Source organism: Balaenoptera physalus (genome assembly GCF_965194825.1).
Source record: "Balaenoptera physalus genome assembly, chromosome: 14".
In the NCBI taxonomy this organism is placed as follows: Eukaryota; Metazoa; Chordata; class Mammalia; order Artiodactyla; family Balaenopteridae; genus Balaenoptera; species Balaenoptera physalus.
Window position 1 is genome coordinate 3,891,079 of NC_138893.1, and position 23,240 is coordinate 3,914,318.

The following is a 23,240-nucleotide window of genomic DNA, read 5'->3' on the forward strand; positions in this document are numbered from 1 at the left end:
ACTTCTTGGTTAGCTTCAGTTAAGGTAAATGTAGTTTGTCTTCCTTGACTTTTGATAGAAGGAAGAGGGTACTTTTCTCTCTGTTTTACGAGAGGGAGCATAATGGTGGACAGAAGAATGGGAAGAACTAAGAAAGGACTAAAAGAAAAACTAAGGAAATGTTATGGCCCCTGAATTGGTGTTAGAACTCCAAGTGAAGGCAGCTTTTCCTGCACTACCCTGTCCTTTCCAACGCCCCCCTCTAGAAAAAAGATTCTGCTGTAATTCAGTGCCTGACACCCAGAATTCCCTTTGTTATAAAGGGTATCACAAAATATGTATCATTAAAGCGTAAAATATGTAACTAATCAGTAAATTGGTTGCTTCGTGCAAAGTATAAAACCCTAGATGTGGTTCAGAAGACTGCTCTGCTTGGTGAAGCCAGACTTCAGTGGTAAAGGAGAGATGCTTGCCAGTTTCTGGTAGTTATAAAAATAAAAAGTTCTCTTGAGCCATTAAACTGAGCCCAAATCACTGAACTGAAGGAATCCCCAAACCTTCCATTTGCAGTGTGGTGTTTCCAAAATTAAGCCAATATTGAGAATTGTGACTAGGAGGCGTAATGAATGGGTGAGTTTTTTCCTTTTAGTTCTTCCACTTTTCTTTAGAATAATATGTAAGCCTAGAAAAGGATATGTTCTGAATGTTTGAATTTAAATGTACACCAGGAATGAAAATCTTCACCCTTGTGGGAATCGCTGTTAATCCAAGGACTGGATTGTAGCAATGGCACGAGCACAGCATGAAGAGCGTAAAGATGAAGCAGATTCTCATTTCCTCTTCGAGTTTCACTCTTTTATTCTGAACACCAGTGCTTTCTGGAAGCGAAACTGTACTCAACTTTGACATAGAACGTTAGCCCTTGGCAGGCATTCCGAACCTCTGTGACCAACTCAGTTTGTTTCCTAGAACTGTAGAAGTAGAGAGGACTCAGGATGTGCTTGCTCTCCCCCAGCCAGGGTGCTTACCTCATTCGTATGTTTCTTATCCCGTTGCCAGAAGAATGCTGGTACTAAATCCATCCTTCCTGGTGGTAGGTCTGCCTCATGGTTGCGCCAGTGTTCGGGGTATCCATGAGTCCCATGAATATTCTGGGAAGGCACCAGAATTGGTCTCTTTGCTATCGATAAAATATATACACAGATATATACTGTATCCTACTGTAGAGAGTTAAATACGGGGTGTTAAAAATATGACTGCTTTTAAGATTTCCCCCATGATACCTTTTGAGAATTAGAAGTAAATGGATTATGAAAAATATTTGAGATAAACTATGTGCTTTTATCCGTAACGAAGACAACACCAGACATGGATATATTCAGTTGCAGGTGGATTTTTCATATGCAGTATTAAATATTTTCCTAAAAAATCTCAGAAGGGGACTTCCCTGGCGGTCCTGTGGTTAAAAGACTCCACACTTCCACTTCAGGGGGCACGAGTTTGATCCCTGGTCAGGGAACTAAGATCCCACAAGTTGCGAGAGGCGGCCAAAAAAAAATCTCAAAAGGTACCAAGACTTCACATCTCATGGAAAAAGTGTACTCTTCTTTCTAAATACTCTTGTGAAAGTATTTTTAAAGTTTACACATTGTGCGTAATATGGCATAAAAATTGTGTTACTTCTTTGGCTCGTTTGCCATGATATATCGCGCATGAGAAAATGTTTTCAGTTGCTTTGCTTGCTTATGGTAACCATGAACCATATTTCTGGTTTTTTTCCCCCTTTGTGTGTGCGTACACATGCATTCTAAAATCATTTCATATTACGTTTCTTTTTTCCTCACCAAAAGGAATATACTGCATGGAAAAGATAAATGCAAACATTCCTTTTCTTTGTTTTTTTTCTTTTAAAATTCTGACTCAGAAAATTTCTTGCTCTTATTGGCTTTTTACGGGTGTGAAGCATAACCGAATTGTGCATGGAAGATACAAATTTAAAATCCAGTGGCTTCACAGTTTGCACATCAGTTGCCTGTCACTTAAAAGTTATTTTGGATTCTGCATGAAATAGGCTTGAGTGGTTTTCTAAAATAAGAGTTTTAGACATTTAATGTATAGCTACGCACATTGATATGGTTCTAAGTAGGTGCAATCTGTATCACCAAGAGGTCCAAGGAGATGGAACATTAGAAATTACTAAAATGAGAGTTAGTTATATGGTTGCACGAAACAAACATGTACCTACCTATACGGGCAAAACAGAACGGCTACTGATATTTCAAAACCAGCACATAAGAAAGTCAATACGAAGTAAGGGAATAGTTTCTCCATTGTGGTTATTTTTCTCATCATTGTTTCCTTGTGTTTTTTTTTTTTTTCATTGTTGGCCTATTTGGTTGCAACGTGCTTTTTCTGTCTTTTCATTTCACACTGCTCTGTGTTTTACTTAGTTTTATTTTTAACTTTGGATTACTTATGTCTGTAGCAATTTTTTTTTCCTCTTAATTGTTCCTTTTGCCTCTTCCATTCTAAATCATGCAAACAATTGTACTTGCTTTTGTAATATTTCAAAGTTTACTGACCAATTTTTTTCTCTGGTCTCTCTGTTTCTCAACCATTTTTGTTGATTTTTGTGTTTGATTTCATTTTAAAATTTAAGAAACAGTTGAACGGAGTGCAGGACCAACGAGATCCCTCCCCACCACTTACTCATACAAGCCATTCTTTTCTGCAAGAGCATACCAGTCCTGCACAGCAGCTCCGATGACAGTGCCCGGGCCGGCCACGTCAGGCTTCACTTCCTTATCAAGTTCCTCCTCTAATACGCCATCAGCTTCTCCATTAAAATCAATATGGTCTGTTTCGACTCCTTCTCCAATCAAATCCACGTTAGGCGCATCAACTACATCTTCGGTTAAATCCATTAGTGACGTGGCATCTCCAATTAGATCCTTTCGGACAATTTCTTCGCCAATAAAAACAGTGGTGTCACAGTCTCCATACAGTATCCAGGTTTCCTCTGGTACCCTGGTTAGAGCTCCCACAGTCACGGAGGCCTCGCCTTTAAAGGGGCTGGCATCCAATTCTACGTTTTCCTCTCGAACCTCCCCGGTGACTACAGCAGGATCTCTTTTGGAGAGGTCGTCCATTACCATGACACCCCCTGCTTCCCCCAAATCAAACATTAATATGTATTCCTCGAGTCTGCCATTTAAGTCAATTATCACATCCACAGCACCGCTAATATCTTCACCTTTAATGTCCGTGGCGTCTCCAGCTAAATCAACAGCTGATGTCATTTCATCAGCTAAAGTTACGATGGCCTCTTCTCTCTCATCACCCGTGAAACAGATGCCTGGACATGCAGAGGTAGCATTAGTCAACGGATCTATTTCCCCTCTGAAATATCCATCATCTTCAACTTTAATTAACGGATGCAAAGCCACTGCCACATTACAGGAAAAAATTGCTACAGCTACAAACTCTGTGAGCTCTGTGGTTAATGGAGCCACTGACGCAGTTGAGAAAGTGTTCCCTACCACCGCAGCAATGCCGTTTTCCCCACTCAGGTCATATGTTTCTCCAGCACCATCAGCTTTTCAGTCTCTAAGAACTCCTTCTGCAGGTGCACTCTATACATCCCTCGGGTCATCAATATCTGCAACTACCTCATCTGTAACTTCATCAATAATAACAGTGCCAGTATACTCTGTAGTCAATGTTTTGCCAGAACCAGCATTAAAGAAACTTCCAGACTCTAATTCACTTACAAAATCAGCAGCAGCCTTGCTGTCGCCCATTAAAACATTGACTACGGAGACACGTCCTCAGCCCCATTTCAATCGAACTTCATCTCCAGTTAAGTCATCTTTGTTCCTTGCACCATCTGCCCTTAAGCTGTCTACGCCATCTTCTCTATCTTCCAGTCAGGAGATACTAAAAGACGTGGCTGAAATGAAGGAGGACCTAATGCGGATGACTGCAATACTCCAAACAGATGTGCCTGAGGAGAAGCCATTCCAACCTGAACTACCCAAAGAAGGGAGAATCGACGATGAAGAACCTTTCAAAATTGTCGAGAAAGTGAAGGAAGACTTAGTGAAAGTTAGTGAAATCCTTAAAAAGGATGTCTGTGTGGATAATAAGGGACCACCCAAATCACCAAAGAGTGACAAAGGACATTCTCCCGAAGACGACTGGATAGAATTCAGTTCAGAAGAAATCAGAGAGGCAAGACAACAGGCTACTGCGAGCCAGTCTCCATCTCCGCCAGAGAGAGTGCAAGTCAAGGCAAAGGCTGCCTCCGAAAAGGATTATAACTTGACCCAAGTTATTGATTACCTAACAAATGATATCGGGAGTAGTTCACTGACAAACTTAAAGTACAAGTTTGAGGATGCCAAGAAGGATGGTGAAGAGAGACAGAAACGAATTTTAAAACCAGCAATTGCCCTGCAGGAACACAAACTCAAAATGCCTCCAGCCTCCATGAGGTCTTCCACCTCCGAGAAAGAGTTATGTAAGATGGCCGATTCCTTTTTTGGAACCGATACTATTTTAGAGTCTCCAGATGACTTTTCTCAACATGACCAAGATAAAAGTCCCTTGTCTGACAGTGGCTTTGAAACAAGAAGTGAGAAAACACCTTCAGCCCCACAAAGCGCTGAAAGCACTGGTCCCAAACCACTTTTTCATGAAGCCCCCATCCCTCCGGTCATTACAGAAACGAGAACTGAAGTGGTTCATGTTATCAGGAGCTATGAGCCCTCAGCTGGAGAGGCGCCCCCGTCCCAACCAGAGGAGCCCACGTCGCCCAAACCATCACCTACTTTCATGGAACTGGAACCAAAGCCCACCACTTCTAGTATTAAAGAAAAAGTCAAAGCGTTTCAAATGAAAACCAGTAGCGAAGAAGACGACCACGGTCACGTTCTGGGCAAAGGCATGCGTGTTAAAGAAGAGACTCACATAACCACAACCACCAGAATGGTTTATCATTCTCCACCAGGCGGTGAAGGCACCTCTGAGAGAATTGAAGAAACCATGTCAGTCCACGACATCATGAAGGCCTTTCAGTCCGGGCGAGACCCTTCCAAAGAGCTGGCAGGTCTGTTTGAACATAAGTCGGCAGTGTCCCCAGACGTTCACAAGTCTGCTGCTGAAACCTCAGCCCAGCACGCAGAGAAGGACAACCAAATGAAACCCAAACTGGAGCGTATAATAGAAGTCCACATCGAAAAAGGTAACCAAGCTGAGCCCACTGAAGTCATTATTAGAGAAACCAAAAAGCATCCAGAAAAGGAAATGTATGTATATCAGAAAGACTTATCCCGGGGAGATATTAACCTAAAAGATTTTCTGCCAGAAAAACACGATGCTTTTCCTTGTTCAGAGGAACAGGGTCAGCAAGAAGAAGAAGAACTCACTGCTGAAGAGTCGTTGCCTTCTTATCTGGAGTCTTCCAGAGTAAACACTCCCGTGTCCCAAGAAGAAGATAGTCGCCCTAGTTCTGCTCAACTCATATCTGATGACTCTTATAAAACACTGAAGCTTTTGAGTCAACACTCAATAGAATACCATGACGATGAGTTGTCAGAACTAAGAGGGGAATCTTACAGGTTTGCTGAGAAAATGCTTCTGTCAGAAAAGCTAGATGTGTCTCATTCTGATACCGAGGAATCAGTTACAGACCATGCAGGACCCCCTAGCTCAGAGTTACAGGGGTCTGATAAGCGGGCCAGAGAAAAAGTAGTCACTGCCCCCAAAAAAGAAATTCTCTCCAAAATCTATAAAGATGTGTCTGAAAATGGTGTAGGTAAAGTGTCTAAGGATGAGCATTTTGATAAAGTGACAGTGTTGCACTATTCTGGCGATGTTAGTAGTCCAAAACATGCCATGTGGATGCGCTTTACTGAGGACAGATTAGACAGAGGTAGAGAGAAGTTGATATACGAAGATAGGGTGGACAGGACCGTGAAGGAAGCTGAAGAAAAACTGACTGAAGTGTCACAGTTTTTTCGTGACAAAACCGAAAAGCTCAATGATGAACTGCAGTCCCCAGAGAAAAAGCCACACCCTAGGAATGGCAAAGAATACTCATCTCAAAGCTCTCCCAGTAGCAGCCCTGAGAAAGCACTGCTGACAGAACTGATGGCAAACAGTGACGAGTGGGTCAAGGCGAGGCAGCGTGGCTGTGACAGACAAGGCTTCCCCAGAGCCGACGAGAAGGATGCAGTCAGTCTGCCCGGCAGCCCGGAGGTGGTTCCTTCCCAACAGACTGAGGATGGCAAGTCCACAGAGGAAGCCAAAGGAAGTCGTTCACAGAGCAAAGAATCTGAAGGGCCCCAGTCTGGGTTTCAGCTCAAACAATCTAAACTCAGTTCCATTAGATTAAAATTTGAACAAGGCGCACAGGCCAAAAGTAAGGACGTTTCTCAAGAAGACAGAAAGCCAGAGGGCCAATCCAGAATCCCAGTTAAAAAAATCCAGGAGAGCAAGCTACCTGTCTACCAAGTGTTCGCTAGAGAGAAACAGCAGAAGGCCACAGACCCTTCGGACGAAAGTGTCCCTGTGCAAAAAGATCTTACGGTATTCAAAGCTAAAGATGATCATGCCCAGAGCAATGAAATGGTTGTAAGTGATTCTGGCTCTGACGATGTGAGAAAACAGAGAACTGAAACGTCGAGTAAAGCGACGCCTGACTATTTTTCTGAGCAACAGGCTAAAGACTTGGCATGTCACGTAACCGCAGAATTCGCAACCAAGGGACCGTGGGACAAAAAGATCTTTAGAACGTGGGAAAGTTCTGGAGCCACGAACAATAAGTCGCAGAAAGAGAAACTTTCGCATGTACTTGTTCATGATGTAAGAGAGAATCACGTTGGTCACCCTGAGAGTAAAACTGTTGATCAGAGGGATGAATTTTTGTCTGTGACTGAGAGAGAACACAAATTGTTAACAAATGGCTCTCTCTCAGAACTTAAGGAAATGACTGTAAAATCTCCCTCCAAAAAAGTCTTATATAGGGAATACGTTGTTAAAGACGGGGAACATCCAGGTGGATCTCTTGACCAACCTTCCAGGAGAAGTGAGAGCTCGGCAGTGTCGCACTCCCCAGTCAGGGCCGCGGAGGAAAGGAGGACGCCATCTTCTGACATTCCCGATGGTGTTTGCAAGCAGTCGACATTTCCAAAACGTGAACTATCACAAAAGTTATCCCAATCAAGTATGAGTACAGAGACAGTTGAGACACAGCACTTCAATTCTATAGAAGATGAAAAAGTTACCTATTCAGAAATCAGCAAAGTTTCCAAACATCAGAGTTACGTAGGCTTATGCCCGCCTCTCGATGAAACCGAGCTCTCCCCGACCAAGTCTCCTGATTCTCTAGAGATTAGCCCAGGAAAGGAATCGCCCTCTAGTGATGTATTCGACCATAGTCCCATTGATGGATTGGAAAAAGTTGCACCACTGGCCCAGACGGAGGGAGGGAAAGAGATAAAAACTTTACCTGTTTATGTCAGTTTTGTACAGGTGGGGAAGCAGTACGAAAAGGAGATACAACAAGGAGGTGTAAAAAAAATCATAAGTCAGGAATGTAAGACGGTACAAGAGACCCGGGGGACCTTTTATACAACTAGACAGCAAAAGCAACCCCCTTCTCCCCAGGCTAGTCCAGAAGATGATACTCTAGAGCAAGTGTCCTTTCTAGACAGCTCTGGGAAAAGCCCTTTAACCCCAGAGACGCCCAGTTCAGAGGAAGTGAGTTATGAATTTACATCTAAGACACCAGACTCGCTTATAGCCTATATACCGGGCAAACCCAGCCCGATTCCCGAGGTTTCGGAGGAATCTGAGGAGGAGGAGCAGGCCAGGTCAGCCTCCTTCAAGCAGACTGCGGTGGAGGAGACGGCAGCCGTCGAGCACCAAACGCCTAACAATGTGAGCAAAGACTCTAACCAAAGACTCAGAACTAACAGGGTTGCCTACATTGAGTTTCCCCCTCCTCCACCGCTGGATGCAGACCAGATGGAGTCCGATAAGAAACGTCCTTATCTCCCTGAAAGAGAGGTTGACATGATTGAAGTCAGCCTGCAAGACGAGCATGACAAGTACCGGCTGGCGGAGCCGGTCATCAGGGTGCAGCCACCTTCCCCAGTTCCTCCTGGGGCGGATGTCAGTGACTCCAGCGATGACGAATCCCTCTATCAACCAGCCCCGGTCAAAAGATACACCTTCAAGTTAAAGGAGGTCGACGACGAACAGAAAGAAGTGACAAAATCCAAAGCCTCCGCTGAAAAGGCTGCCACCCAGAAAGAATCAGAAATGAATGGATCTGGAAAAGATACTGAATTTGGCCTTGGCCTTGATTCACCTCAGAATGAAACTGCCCAGAATGGGAACAATGACCAGTCCATCACAGAGTGTTCCATTGCCACCACGGCAGAGTTTTCTCACGACACAGATGCCACAGAGATCGACTCTCTGGACGGCTACGACCTGCAAGACGAAGATGACGGCTTGACGGAGAGTGATTCTAAATTCCCAGGTCAAACCCTGGAGCTGAAGAAAGATGTCTGGAACACGGAGGGCATTCTGAAGCCAGCTGACCGCTCCTTTAGCCAAAGCAAGTTGGAAGTTATCGAGGAGGAGGAGGGAAGGGTGGGGCCAGATGAAGAGAAGCCATCTTCTAAAAGCTCTTCATCTGAAAAGACTCCCGCTAAGACTGATCAGAAGTCGGGGGCCCAGTTTTTCACACTAGAAGGCAGACATCCTGACAGATCAGTGTTTCCTGATACTTATTTCAGTTACAAAGTAGATGAAGAATTTGCCACTCCTTTTAAGACAGTAGCTACCAAAGGTCTAGATTTTGACCCCTGGTCTAATAACCGAGGGGACGATGACGTTTATGACAGTAAATCACGGGAAGATGAAACTAAGCCATTTGGTCTGGCTGTGGAAGACCGCTCTCCAGCAACCACCCCTGATACAACGCCAGCCCGAACGCCAACTGACGAAAGTACCCCTACTAGTGAGCCTAACCCCTTCCCATTTCATGAAGGAAAAATGTTTGAGATGACTCGCAGTGGTGCAATTGACATGAGCAAGAGGGATTTTGTTGAAGAGAGGCTCCAATTTTTCCAGATTGGTGAGCATACTTCTGAAGGGAAGTCAGGGGACCCGGGGGAAGGGGATAAAAGTACAGTCACTGCCATACCACAGCCACAGGCAGGGGACACCACTGTAGAAACCAATCTAGAGGGAAATGTAGAGGCACCTACAGTGGAACCTAACCCCAGCATCCCGACCAGCGGAGAGTGTCAGGAAAGCACATCCAGTAGTGGCTCCCAGGAGAAAGCAGCAGCGGCCACTAACACCTCTAAACTTGACCCCAAGCTGCGCACGCCTATAAAAATGGGAATTTCTGCGTCCACCATGACCTTGAAGAAAGAAGGCCCTGGAGAAGTGACAGATAAGATAGAAGCTGTGATGACCAGTGGTCAGGGATTAGAGAATGAACCTGTAACAGTGATTTCAAATACAGCCGATAGCCACATGGGCGTTAGGCCCCAAGAAAAACATGATTTTCAAAAAGATAACTTTAATAACAACAACAATTTGGATTCTTCCACTATACAGACAGATAACATTACAAGTCATGTAGTTCTGACAGAACATTCTGCACCCACTTGTACCACAGAGAAAGCTAATCCAGTGAAAAGCTCATCAGGAAAAAAGACAGGGGTACTGCAAGGACATTGTGTGAGAGATAAACAGAAAGTTCTTGGAGAGCAGCAAAAGACAAAGGAATCGATAGGGATTAGGCGAAAATCCAAACTTCCCATAAAGGCCACTTCACCAAAAGATCTCTTCCCACCAGGTCATATGCCAAACATTCATGTGAGTAAAATGAAGCAGGTTAGTCAATCTGAGAAAGCCAAAACCCTTACTGCTTCTGCACGTGTAGATGTGAAGTCCAGAATTCCAGTGAAGAATACACACAGGGACAACACAGGTTCAGTTAGAAAACCGTGTGCTACACAAAGGCAGGGGCAGCCAGAGAAAGGCAAGGCCAAGCAGCTTCCATCCAAGTTGCCAGTAAAGGTAAGATCCACCTGTGTCACCACCGTCACCACCACCACCACCACCACCACCACCACCACTACCACAGTTAAAGTTAGGAAAAGTCAGCTTAAGGAAGTATGTAAACACTCCATTGAATATTTTAAGGGAATTAGTGGTGAGACCTTAAAGCTTGTGGACCGCCTCTCTGAAGAAGACAAAAAGATGCAGTCCGAGTTGTCCGATGAGGAAGACAGTACCTCAAGAAACACGTCGTTGTCCGAGACTTCCCGGGGTGGCCAGCCTTCGGTTACAACGAAGTCTGCTAGAGATAAGAAAACAGAGGCAGCACCTTTAAAATCAAAGAGTGAAAAGGCCGGCAGTGAGAAATGGAGCAGTAGGAGGACTGGTGAGAATGAAGGCAGTCAGGTCTCTCGAGCACTCTTTGCTCACATCCTGGAGAACGAGCATAGTTTGTAAACACTTTCCAACTCGTAGACCCTAGTGCATGAACTGTTGTGATTGCCTGTGGAGTGACTTAACCGTAGTTTCTCATTCTGTCATTGTCATCTGTATGTGCTGTCTATATACTCTTCTTTCTTCCTTTTAACCCAACGACACTGTAGACAGCTAGGGAAGCATGCTGAAGATATCGGTGTCATTCAAGATGAGCAACTTTTTTTTTTTTTTCAGTGTGCTAATGGATATGATTCTGTCAAAGTAAAAAGCACAGATGTTGAAATGCCATCGTGGTGTTTTCACCAACACGACACTTCTGTAACTATCGTAAAGTAGCTAGCTTGTCAGCATGTTGAATTCCATTACATTGAGCATCCGTGTGGTCTGACATTTGGCCTGATGCAGGTGAAAATCAAGTGAGTCATGTGAAAAGACAAGTGTTCATGTAGGTGATTAGGACACATTTCAGTGTACAGTGCTAGCAGTAGTCTCTCTGTAAAATCTGAATACTGCTAAAAGCAATTTTCCAGTATTGTGTCTTTCTCGATGATTATTTTAATTAAGAAATTGTAAATCGTAGGTCCACAGAGTCCATGTGAACGGACAGATATCAGGATGGCAATAGTAGCCGATCACCTGGGACTTAGTTGGACAGGTAAGTGTGTATACACCTGAACGAAACAAATAGTTTCTTAATTTGTCTTTTTCACAAGCAGTTTCTTATTAAAAAAAAAAAAAAAAGCAATGAATAAAAAACATTTTTATCACTCGTAATTCTATCTACCCAGAGTTAATTATAGATAATACCTCGTATACTGTGTTTTTCAAAGCTTTTCTATGCATATACCCTGAAGAATAGAAATTTAAATCTTATTTTACCTTAAATTTAAGCACTTTCTTCACAATGCCATTTCTGGTAATATGGGCTAACCTTTTACCTAATAGCAAATTTATTTTGTGGCATATAGGAAAACGTAGCTAAGGCCTATGGTTTTTAAGTAATCCAAAAATTTTAACTATGGTTTATGCCCTTAGATCAGCTCTCTTAGGCAATAGTTCAACTAATCCATGCCTAGGTTTCACAAATCTTAATCATTCATGAGTCATTGTCACAATTTTTATGATATACACATATTATTTGCATGCCTATTGACCTGACACTTTTAAGTGGACTCACTTTTCTGCTCAAAGATTTATTTAAAAGGAAATCTTATGTCACTTTGATAATGGAAAACAAGGATCATGTTCAATAACTATATAAACAAGAAAACAAAGGATGACAGTTAAGCTTAAATTTTGAATTAAAATTAAAAAAATAGGATACAGGTGAATGAATCTATTCAATTTACAAAAATAGTGGAGCTCTGTGAAATGAATGAAACTTTGTATAATCAGTGTGTAGAAGAGGAATTTTTGGCTTGATTTCACTTCATTAAAGATGAAGGTAAGGCTCTGTGTCAACTGCACAATACTGCTGTGTAGTTTTGATGTTAACTGGACCCCCAAATCCTACTTCACATGAATCAGAGAAATTTTAAGTTTTATAGGTTGAGTGTATTCTTTTTTAACGCACAGCCAAAAAACAACAGTTAAATATAAATAAATGTTAATTATTGTCCTATTTAAAGTCATCTTGCATACTATCAGCGACATACATTCTCTACTCAGGGAAACAATTATCTAGGCTATCAAAATGGAGAACATGAAACTAGATCATGGCACAAAAGGTCATTTCCATTTACTTCCTTCGAATGCCCTGAATCCCAGGCCTTCCCCCCCACTCCACATATTAAGGCCTCCTCTCTCCTTCCGCCCAGCCCTGCCCTCAGGCACACTGCTACTGACCTGGCCTAGTGGAGCTCTGAAGAGACAGGGGGTCTGAATAATCCTTTGCAGACTGTTGAGAGTTAACAGTAATTCATTATGTATAAATATTTTCAAACATAAAATTAATAATAGTATTATATTTTAACAGTGGACACTGTAATCTGAAAATATCCTGGAGCTAATGTTGATTTTGTGGTATTATTTACCCATAACTATTAGATTATTTTCTTTAAGTAAAACCAGTCCTTAGTTTGTCAGAGTAAACTCTTGGAGAATATGTGACATAAGAATAGCGAGACAAAGTCATAAAACCGTAAAATTCTTAGTGACAATGTGTCTTTGCTCTTCACTGAGTCTCCAGACAAAGGATATGGTTTGGTCATGAGGGCAGTAAGGATTATTGCCCTTAAAACACAAAGAGGGGGCTTCCCTGGTGGCACAGTGGTTGAGAATCTGCCTGCCAATGCAGGGGACATGGGTTTGAGCCCCGGTCTGGGAAGATCCCACATGCCGCGGAGCAACTAGGCCCGTGAGCCACAACTACTGAGCCTGCGCGTCTGGAGCCTGTGCTCCGCAACAAGAGGCCACGATAGTGAGAGGCACGTGCACCGCGATGAAGAGTGGCCCCCGCTTGCCGCAACTAGAGAAAGTCCTGGTACAGAAACGAAGACCCAACACAGCCAAAAATAAATTAAAAAAAATAATTTTTTTAAAAAAACAAAAAACACAAAGAGATAAGGCACTTAAAAAAATTTACTTTTCTAATTCAAATTATTATATGCTCGATAAAGATTATTAGGAAAATTAGCATTTAGAAGAATAAAATTTAAATCCATCCCTCAGAACCACTGTTAACAAGCAACTTAATGTACTTTGGGTTTTTTTTTTTTTAACAAAAAGCTTTTAAAATGTTATATACACAATGTAATTTTCTGCTTTTTTATTTACTTTCTGATCTTGGTTTTAATGGACAAATAACATCCAATAGCCATACTTTACAATGGTGTTTTGCTGTTGGTCACAATGCACTAGTGAGTCATGAAATCAATTCATGCTTTGTTTTTGTTTTTAAAAGGAAAAGAAAATGTCTGTATCACATATATTAAGGTTGTTTTGCTCCATGAAGACGTGGTTTCATTTATATAAGCACCATGATATACAACGTATTTCTAACTGTGGCCTGTGATCAGTTTGCCAGCCACTGCATTACATTAATTAACTCCTCTCCTTTTGTTCAACACATGCTTTGTTTTCAATTTTTCAGTAGTACAAGCCTACAGTGAGCATTCATGTATGTAAATAATTGTGTACAACCCTGTGTACTGTCACCATAGATTTCTAGGAGTGAAATCAGTTGGCCAAAGGATACAGACTTTTTTGAGCCTCTGAATATATTTTGCCAAACTGCTGGAAATGGTTCTTAAGCAGGATAGAATCGTCCAATTCCTTTTCCATGGATTTTTTTTTCCCGTTTCTTACTTTTTATAATCATTTAAGGTAATAAACACCTGACACATCTTTTTTAAATGTATAAAAAATAATACAGTGAAAAATAAGTCTCCTTCCCATCTTTTTTTTTTTTTTCCTTCCCATCTTTGACTCCCAAGTTTAACTCTCCCAAGGCAACTACTCATGTCATATGTATCCTTCCAAAGACACACTCTGCATTTACAAGATTGAGTGTATGGTTATATACACTTAGCTGGACAGAAAGCTTATCTCCCTTTTATTTTTCACACAAGTGACAGCATATCATAGACAATGATCTGGCTTGGAGTCATCATTTAACCTCCCAAGTGGCATTGATGAAACTGGAAGGCATATAGAATAGAGTATTATGTGAGTAAAAGATCTACTTCATGAAGGTTGCCGAGAGAAAACCCTACGGCTCCTCTTGTGGCATGTTCATGAATTGTATATCCCTACCTATCTTGTATAAAGTTTGCTCAAATTGCAGACAATAATTTGGCTGAGTTAAAAGAATCTAGCAACATCCTCTTTGAACAGAGCAAGAATCTTTTTATAAAATAATCTCCAAAGGGAATCTGATTATAACCAAGGAATTATCTTAGGAGAGATAAGTCACAGCCTGTGTATTATCAGTATTTTCCTGTGAAATCAAGTATATAAAGATTAATGCCCAAGGGCTGTACTTGGGTTTTACTATAAAATCCTTTCCTTTTTTTGGGGGGGGTGCAGTTGAGCATTACTTTTATGAAATATATGTGATAAAAGTACAATATGAAACCTTAGTAACTCCTTTTCTTTTCTACAGAACTGGCAAGGGAACTGAATTTTTCAGTGGATGAAATCAATCAAATACGTGTGGAAAATCCAAATTCTTTAATTTCTCAAAGCTTCATGTTATTAAAAAAATGGGTTACCAGAGACGGAAAAAATGCTACAAGTATGCTGAAATTATATTACTTTAACTTGCAAAATTGCATATGTCTAATATTTCAGATAAGCCTACTGTTAATAAAATCACAGTGATCATAAAGTAATGGCAAGTCTTTTGAAGTTATACTTGTTTAATTTTGTGCTAATATTCTAAACTTCTGTCTTTAGGAAGCTTTTTAGGAAGCAAGTAGTAGGGGTTTTTTTGCATTTTGTCTATATTTGCATTTTTTGCATTTCTCTCTGTGACCATCAAAAATGAAAACATAATTCTAGCTGTTCAATCATGGGGCGGTAGTGGGAAACAATGTGAAGTTACTGCTATGGCCAGAAATGGATGTGCAGGGAGGTAAGAGAGAAAAGGATAGGATCAAATCATTTTATCCAGCCTGGTCTGTGATGGCAGAGAACTCCCCAGTATTCTTGGGTTTTGTGTGGTTTAGGTGGCGGTAGGGGAGTGGTGCTATACTGTGACAAATGCCAACCCATAACGATGTGGAATCGGTTACTGGAGGTTTGCCTGGGTCAGCCTGACCTTAGTAAGTCATTAATGCTAAGCATCAACTATAAGGGTGACCTATTTTGACAGTCTAACAGGAGAGGAATGTGTTTATTAGATCCCCTTATAACTAACAGGAGTCTAGCTGTTTTGAGGCCTATCTGCTCTGCACCTTACAGAGATGGAACGAATGTTGCTATCATCACACACAGCTTCACAAAATGATTCTTAAGACCCTAACATATCTTCCCTGGAGCAGCAAGCTTTCTGAGCCCCCTGGATAGTGAATATTGCAGAGGTGCAGTGAGGAGGGACTAAGACGCTAGGAGGGTCAAGAGAGCCATGCCTTTGTTGTGGATATTGTGATGACTTAGAAGAAAATAATTTAATTGGGTTTTCAACCTTTTTTTCCTCCTCTTTCAGCTGATGCCTTAACTGCGGTCTTGACAAAAATTAATCGAATAGATATAGTGACTCTGCTAGAAGGACCAATATTTGATTATGGAAATATTTCAGGCACCAGAAGTTTTGCAGATGAGAACAATGTCTTCCATGACCCTGTGGATGGTAACTGAATTTACTGTTCATATTTACTTAATCATTTGATAAAATTTGAAAGTGCAGTTGGACAAGGCAGTCACGTAAAACCAATTAAATTATGATTTGCTTGACTTAATTTCTCATTTTCACAGCATATTCTCTGCCAGAGTCTGCAAACAAACACTCTGATAGAACAAACTTGATAAATGTCTCTGTTATATAAAATACAAATAATGAAGTATAAAGGCATAAGTTAACTGAAAGAGTTGGTATCTCAAATATTTTATATGACCAAATGGAAGAAAATTTAATATCTAGAGATATTAAATTATCTATGTTGCTTTTGTCATTTTTATATTAACCTAAAAAACTAGGGAACTCTTTTATTCCTATTTAGGTAAAACCAAATTGTGGGCTATTATACAAATTGTTAAGTAAAATGGTTAATTACTGTTTTGAGAACAAGTATTTAAGCATGTACTGAAAGAGACGAATGTGTCACTCAAACAGGTGTTTTAGCTATTTAGCATTATTTTAACTTCATATGCTGCCATTTTTTGTTTGGAAAAACACTACTTGACCCATCGTATATAAAAGGTAGCATAATTTCTAATTCAATGAGCACAGGTGTCGCTAATAACATAATTCCTCTTTTACATTAGCTTAATTTATATGATAATATTGTCATTTTTCCTTCATTATGTAAATTGGGGCTTTTTTCAACAAAGTATTAAGAAAAGTATGACAAATATCTTACTATGTTTTTCAAGATGTTCATCTTCCTTCATAAATGGAAATTTATTCGTGTAATGAATTTTGAGTAAAAAAATGTTGATACTATGGAGGCAAGAAGAGGAGCTAGGGATATTTTTCTACTATTTCAATTTTTTTAAAATATGGTGATTTTTTTTCCATTTTTAAACAGCAAAGTTAGACCACCAATAATCAATAACTTATAATTCTGCATATGTGACAAAACATCTCAAATTCTTAGAAAGTTTCTGCTTACTAAAGTCAACAGAAAATTTAAAGTCAACAGAAAATTTAAATTTAAATTTGTTATCCCCATAACATAAACATGTGGGTAATAATGTCAAAAGTGGTTTCTTTTTAAGCTTATCAATACCACAGAACCTGGAAAAAGCTCTCTTCAAGGCCTTGTCTTATATGTGAGACCATATATTGATGACCAAACTCTCTGTGCACAAGATAAATATAGACCAGTGTTATATCAAATTTTGGGTTTTTGCCAAGTTTATAGAATATTTAGTATTCTTTACTGGGAAACTTTTTTAAGAAAAGTACTTTTAACAAACAAGATCATCAGAAAGCAAGGGAAGTATTCAATGGAATTGAAAGTTTCATTTAATATTTTAAAATCAGAGTTATCATTAAATAAATCCACAAGGGCTTTTTGTTGCTACATCTTAATATTTTATATTCCCTATTTTTAAAATTCTTAGGGAAATTTATGTTTATGAAGTAAATTTTACTTGTGCAGATTATAAACCTCATGTAGTCTTAGACAAATTTTCAACATTCTGGTTTATGGGTGACCATAACAGAAAAATGTTCACTTACCTATAGTAATTTGAATTTACAACCAAAGCTAAGTTGGTATTTATCTTGGACTGATGGAAAAATTAGGCTTTAGTTTTGTAGACCATTAAGTCAGAAAGTGTGCCTGGTTGCCTTTTTGTTCCGGTCTCTCCTCTTCGTTGAACTTTTGTGAAACTTCCTTTCCTCACCATGACCAGAACCATTGTTGACTTTTCTCTCTGCTGAAGGAGGAAAATAACTCCCTTAGTCCACGCAGCAAAGTTTAAAACAAGGGAATTTCTCCCTCCTTCCCCTTTGCGTAGGCTGGTTAGTAGACCTCTGTGTTTCATAGCATTGTCATGAATATTCAGAGGGCTCTCCGTAAATGGTTTTCCTCCTGTCTCCGTTGTGTATCATTTCTTTTTTCTCTTTATTTGATTCATGCTTCTGAGTGGACCCCTACCACCAAGTTCACCAAGACTTCCATACGTACACAACCCTTTCATCTCTGTCACATTATGACACCTGAAGAGTTTACATGGAGTTTTTTCTACTTTATCTGCTTTTTAAATCCCTTTCCTAACATCTTTTTAGATTTTTTTTCCCAGTGCTACCGGTCTAAAATCTAATGGTCATTTCTTTCCAAAGATTAAATTCATTTTTCTTTGCTGTAAATTTCATGTGAAGTAAGTTAAGAATTAAGAGTTGGGTAGCATCACTCTTATGTACAGTTCTTAAAATAAGTTATAAGTAATTAATTATAAAAATTGGTTTCTTGTGGCTTGCTGTAGTCAGTCCACCACAATGTGGATTTTGCATGCCAAAAGTAGAAAGATATTAATTTGGCCATGCGATAAATGTATCTTACGTAATGACAGCTAACTTTATATTGGATTAAACGTGTGTATTTAAGTTACTGTATTAAAATTACCAAAATCGATAAACAATTTATATCTTAATTAACTAGTATTCTATTTTATTGTAGTTTGCACTAGTCTTTTATTTCATTGTATTACATTTACTTGAACTACACCAATAAATTTATCAACATTATTCTGTAATTCATCACACATTTTCATACCTAATATAATTTAAGTCATTCCATGTGTTTTTGTTTGATGTGCTCTAATTCATTCCAGTCAGTCCAAATGTACTGTCTTCCATAGGTTATCCTTCCCTTCAAGTGGAACTGGAAACTCCCACAGGGTTGCACTACACACCACCCACCCCTTTCCAGCAAGATGATTATTTTAGTGATCTCTCTAGCATAGAATCTCCCCTTAGAACCCCCAGTAGACTGAGTGATGGGGTAGTGCCTTCCCAGGGGAATGTAGAGCATTCAGCAGATGGACCTCCAGTCGTAATTGCAGAAGACACGTCCTTGGAAGAGAGCAGACTTGAAGACTCAATGCCTTTGACAGAAATACCTGAAGCAGTGGATATACATGAGAGCCAGTTGGAGAATGTATGTCTGAGTGAGTATCCTCAATACCTCGGAAGGATGGCTGGGGTCCCAAAAGATGTTAAACCAGCAGAGCCATTGGAACAGACTAGAAAAGTAGGAGTGAGCTCTGAGCAGCAAGAGAAAGGAAAATCTGGTCCTGATGAGGAGATGACGGAAGAAAAACTCAAATCTCTATTTGAGGATATTCAACTTGAAGAAGGAGTAGAGTCTGAGGAGATGACAGAAGAAAAAGTACAGGCTATTCTTAAACGTGTTCAGCAAGCAGAACTGGAAATGTCTTCAATTACAGGTTGGCAGAATGAGACATCAAGTGGAAACCTAGAGTCCCCTGCTCAAGCTCGAAGAATAACTGGTGGGTTACTAGATCGACTGGATGACAGGTATGGCTCTGGGTCAGAAAAGGAAAGTGAAATGCAGGTTACATGTTAATAGTTTGTTTTCTTTCTTTATTTTTTGGCTGCGCCATGCAGCTTGTGGGATCTTAGTTCCCTGGCCAGGGATCGAACCTGGGCCCTTGGCAGTGAAAGCATGGAGTCCTAACCACTGGGCCGCCAGGGAATTCCAGTAGTTTGTTTTAAATATATGCTTTTTAGCAATTACTGTTTTTCTAAATTACCATTCCAATTTCAGGATAATACATGCTTTAAAGGTTGGTTCATTCTGCTAATCTGGAGAGGGAAAGTTACATTGAACTCAAATATAATTCTTAAAACTACTGATAATTAGCTGAAGTAAAATGCAAAGTTATACACATGCTAAAGATTAATACATTTTCTTTACTTTAGAAGGCTACTCTTTTCTACTTTATTACCTGTTGTATTATTCTTTTCACATAGCCAGAAATTAATGCTCATTTAAAATAATGTAATAAATAGAATTCTAAGTCTTTTAGAAATATAAGCATTTCTGTTGTTTCCTGACTTCAAACATAAATGTGCTTATTATACAAAATTTTAAAATACAGATTTAAAAAATCAATACAATGCCATCATCTAGCAATAACCACCACTAAAATTTTGGTGAATTTCTTTTACATAGGTGTTTTAAAATGTCTTGTCACAGAAAAATGCAGAGAAGCAAATAAGTCATCTATCCTTATCATACTAAGAAAAACAACTAACACTTTATATATCCTTCCTCTTTTCTACATGAATATTTTATATAATTTGCAATATGGCATATGTAATTCTTTACCCCCAAATAATATGGGCATGATAGAAATTTGTTTATAACCAAAATAATTACCTAATCATGAATCTGGTTCTTTTTACAGTGATCTTCCTCTAGAAGGGTAAGAGCTAGTGTCCTTCAGACACTGGTTCAAATCCCACCACCATTAGGTTTGCACTTTTCGACTTTAGATTAATTTCTAAGCTCTAAGAACGCCACTGTAATTGGCTTTAAAAATAAGAATACTACTACTTTCCTCATACAGGTTTATAGATTGAAAAAGAAAGCCTGTAGCATGCCTACCCAATGACTGGTACAATAGTCTCTCAGTGATAGTTGGCATTATTTTATTTATGCACACATAAAATATATTTTACTTCAGTGGTAACTAGTGATAAACCTCAGTTCTTTTCATACAACTTATTTTATAACCATGTTTAATATTTTCATATTGCTGATAAGCTTCTTGCTCAATGAAAATTCCCAAAGAGGGAGGGACAACATTTGCAAAGAGGAGTTCACAAAACTCCTTTTGAAGAATGGGAGTATCAATGAATTCTATGTTCAGCCTACAGAATAGAGTATGGAGACAAGAAATAGTACTAATTTTGATGTCTAGGTTCAGATATAATCACACAATTTATAGTTGCATAACAGGAAATTAGATATTAGCTAGGAGTTACAGTTATCATACAGGGTCTTCACAGTATGCTGGGACTGTTTGTCCTTAAACATCCAGAATAGGATGTGCTATTAATATTTTTTGATAAAGATGTTTCATCAGAATTTGATTTATAAGAATACGCACATACATGTACATAATATGTATATTGTACATAGAAAACATTGCACTAGTTTTATTGCCTTCGGAATTCTACGGGTAATAAGCAAAGGTGCTAATAAAAACAATATACAAACTATAAAAAAGTAAAAGTCTATATCGAAACTAGTAAAAATGAGAAACCAATTTAAAAGAAAGTAATGGAAGAGAAAGATTTTTAAGAGTCAAAAGGAAAACGGTCCTCACAGGTAGTAGAAGCAGCAGGTGAGCATCCACACCCTTATCACCAGAGAGAGTCCGCAGAGGTCAGGACTGGAGAAAGATGAGAGCCCAAGTAAGGTTCTCACGGTCCTTCCACGGTTGGAAAAGCATGACGGTAGGATTCACAATTGGAAACACATACAGAGACTGGAACGTAGGGTTCTTGAGGATGCCAGAGCTCTCGTCACAGGAATTCATTTTGTCCTCTGTCGTCAGTTTTTTCACTGGCAATAGAAAAGCATTTTGAGATCTCCTCCTCTTTTAGATTGGTGGGTCTGGAACTCTGGGTATGTCCGTGAACCTCTCAGGATTACTTTTTAAAAGATACAGAATCCAAGGAGCTGTTTAAGTACAATTAAACAAAACAAAACAACAACAGTGACAGCACAGCCAGCCAGCTAGTCTGGGAGCTGGAGTGCAGAGGGTACCTGGAGTCTGTGTATCATCTCCTCACCCCACACCCACACCCGTAACAGGCCCTCACAGTTTGAAATCTGATGACCAGATTTTGCATGCTTTTCTACTGTATGTCTTTAAAAGTAGTTAAAAACACGGCTGTTGAAAATTCAGAGCTTCTGAAGCCCATTTGCAGCCATATGTTACCATTCTAAATTTCCACATCTTCTCTGTTGCAGCCCTGACCAGTGTAGAGATTCCATTGCCTCGTATCTCAAAGGGGAACCTGGAAAATTTGAAGCAAATGGAAGCCATGCAGAAGTCACTCCAGAAGCAAAGACAAAATCTTACTTTTCAGAATCCCAAAATGATATAGGGAAACAGAGTGCAAAGGAAACTCTGAAACCAAAAATACAAGGTTCTGGTCGTGCTGATGAACCAGCGTCATCACTAGCGGCATATCAGAAAGCTCTAGAAGAAACCAGCAAGTTTGTCATAGAAGAGCCTAAACCCTGTGTGCCTGTCGGTATGAAAAAGATGAGTAGGACTGCTCCTGCAGATGGCAAACCAAGGCTTAACCTCCATGAAGAAGAAGGATCCAATGGGTCTGAGCAAAAGGTACGTCGTCTAGTTTTCCACCATGCTGTCATTTAAGCTGAAAGTACTGACGCTTCAATTCTTTTGATAATCTTGTAGCACTGGGCCCAGTGTTCGTTACTACTTCCAAATTATCAATGTGTGATTGAAAATTGTAATACTAATAATGGGGGTAAAGAAAGTAATGAGTAAGATATATGCTATTTGTCATCCCTTCTTTCATTGGGTAGAAAAAAGGAATAAACATCTTCTTAGCCGTTTTTCAGGAGGGAAAAGAATACAGGGATGTTAAGTAAGTAGCTTAAGGTCCAGTTTTAATTTTGTCTGGGATTTAGGTTTCCTCACTCCCAACCTAGTCTTCTTTCTTGAGGATGGAGGATAATTATCCTGACCCTTTCAGGTTCTTTTGCACAATTTAAAGAGTCGCTACCATTGACCCACCTAAGAGTTCTATCCTATAAGGTCTGTTGCCTGAAAGGGTGTTTTAAAAATTGAAGAAACACAGTTCCCAAGCCTAAAATGAGGTGGGTTTACTACTGTTGGTTGACGGCATTTAGAAATGCAACATTAAAAGTATCATTTTAATTATTTTTATATCTAAGTTGATAATTATCTTAATATTTGTTTTTAATAATTTAAAAAACCTTACTGTCATATAATTATTTGCTTGCTTTTTGTACTTATATGTTTTTGTGCTACCATCTAATAGATTTCATTATTCTTTGAGGGTAAACATTTTTAGATATTAAAAATTTTTTAATTGAAATTATGATTCATAGATGGACATAAGAAAATTAAGATCAGTTCTGTTTGCTATATTTTTGACTGCTTTTTGCTCTCTCAATTTTTGTGTCTTTTCATGAACTATGCAGTAGAAATAGACTGAGAGTTATACATCTTTGGAATAGTAGTACTTGAAGTTTTCCCTAAAACATCTAGTTTACTTAAGATCTTCTACAGTGTTTTGGGTAGAAAAAAAAAGAAACAAATCTTTTGTAAAATAATGAGCCCGTGATTAATTTGAGGTTTAGAAAAATTTAGTAAACTCCTAATCACTCAGGAGCTAATTATCAGCTTATTAACTAATCATATTCTTTCCTTTTCCCTCCTGCAGGCTATTTTTTTGATCACTTTACTGCTTGTTAGGAGGGAAAGTGAGAGGAAATAAAATTCTCAGGACTTTCTTTCATTTCCTTCCTGACAAGTGTTGTTTTGAGTATTGCTTTCTGCCTTTTAGTTAACTCTTAGCATGTTTAAGCAATATGACT

At 39.4% G+C, this 23,240-nt stretch overlaps 1 protein-coding gene across 1 annotated transcript in view; it reads left to right on the forward strand.

The window, feature by feature from the left end:
- The window catches only part of ANK3 (ankyrin 3), a 342,898-nt gene that overhangs the window by 294,326 nt on the left and 25,332 nt on the right, over positions 1-23,240 (forward strand). Inside the window, exons 38-43 of the mRNA XM_082424963.1 lie at positions 2,639-10,450; positions 11,081-11,155; positions 14,603-14,734; positions 15,647-15,790; positions 19,057-19,147; positions 21,615-21,993. Of these exons, the coding sequence (XP_082281089.1) occupies positions 2,639-10,450; positions 11,081-11,155; positions 14,603-14,734; positions 15,647-15,790; positions 19,057-19,147; positions 21,615-21,993 (8,633 nt within the window). The remainder of the gene's footprint in view (positions 1-2,638; positions 10,451-11,080; positions 11,156-14,602; positions 14,735-15,646; positions 15,791-19,056; positions 19,148-21,614; positions 21,994-23,240) is intronic.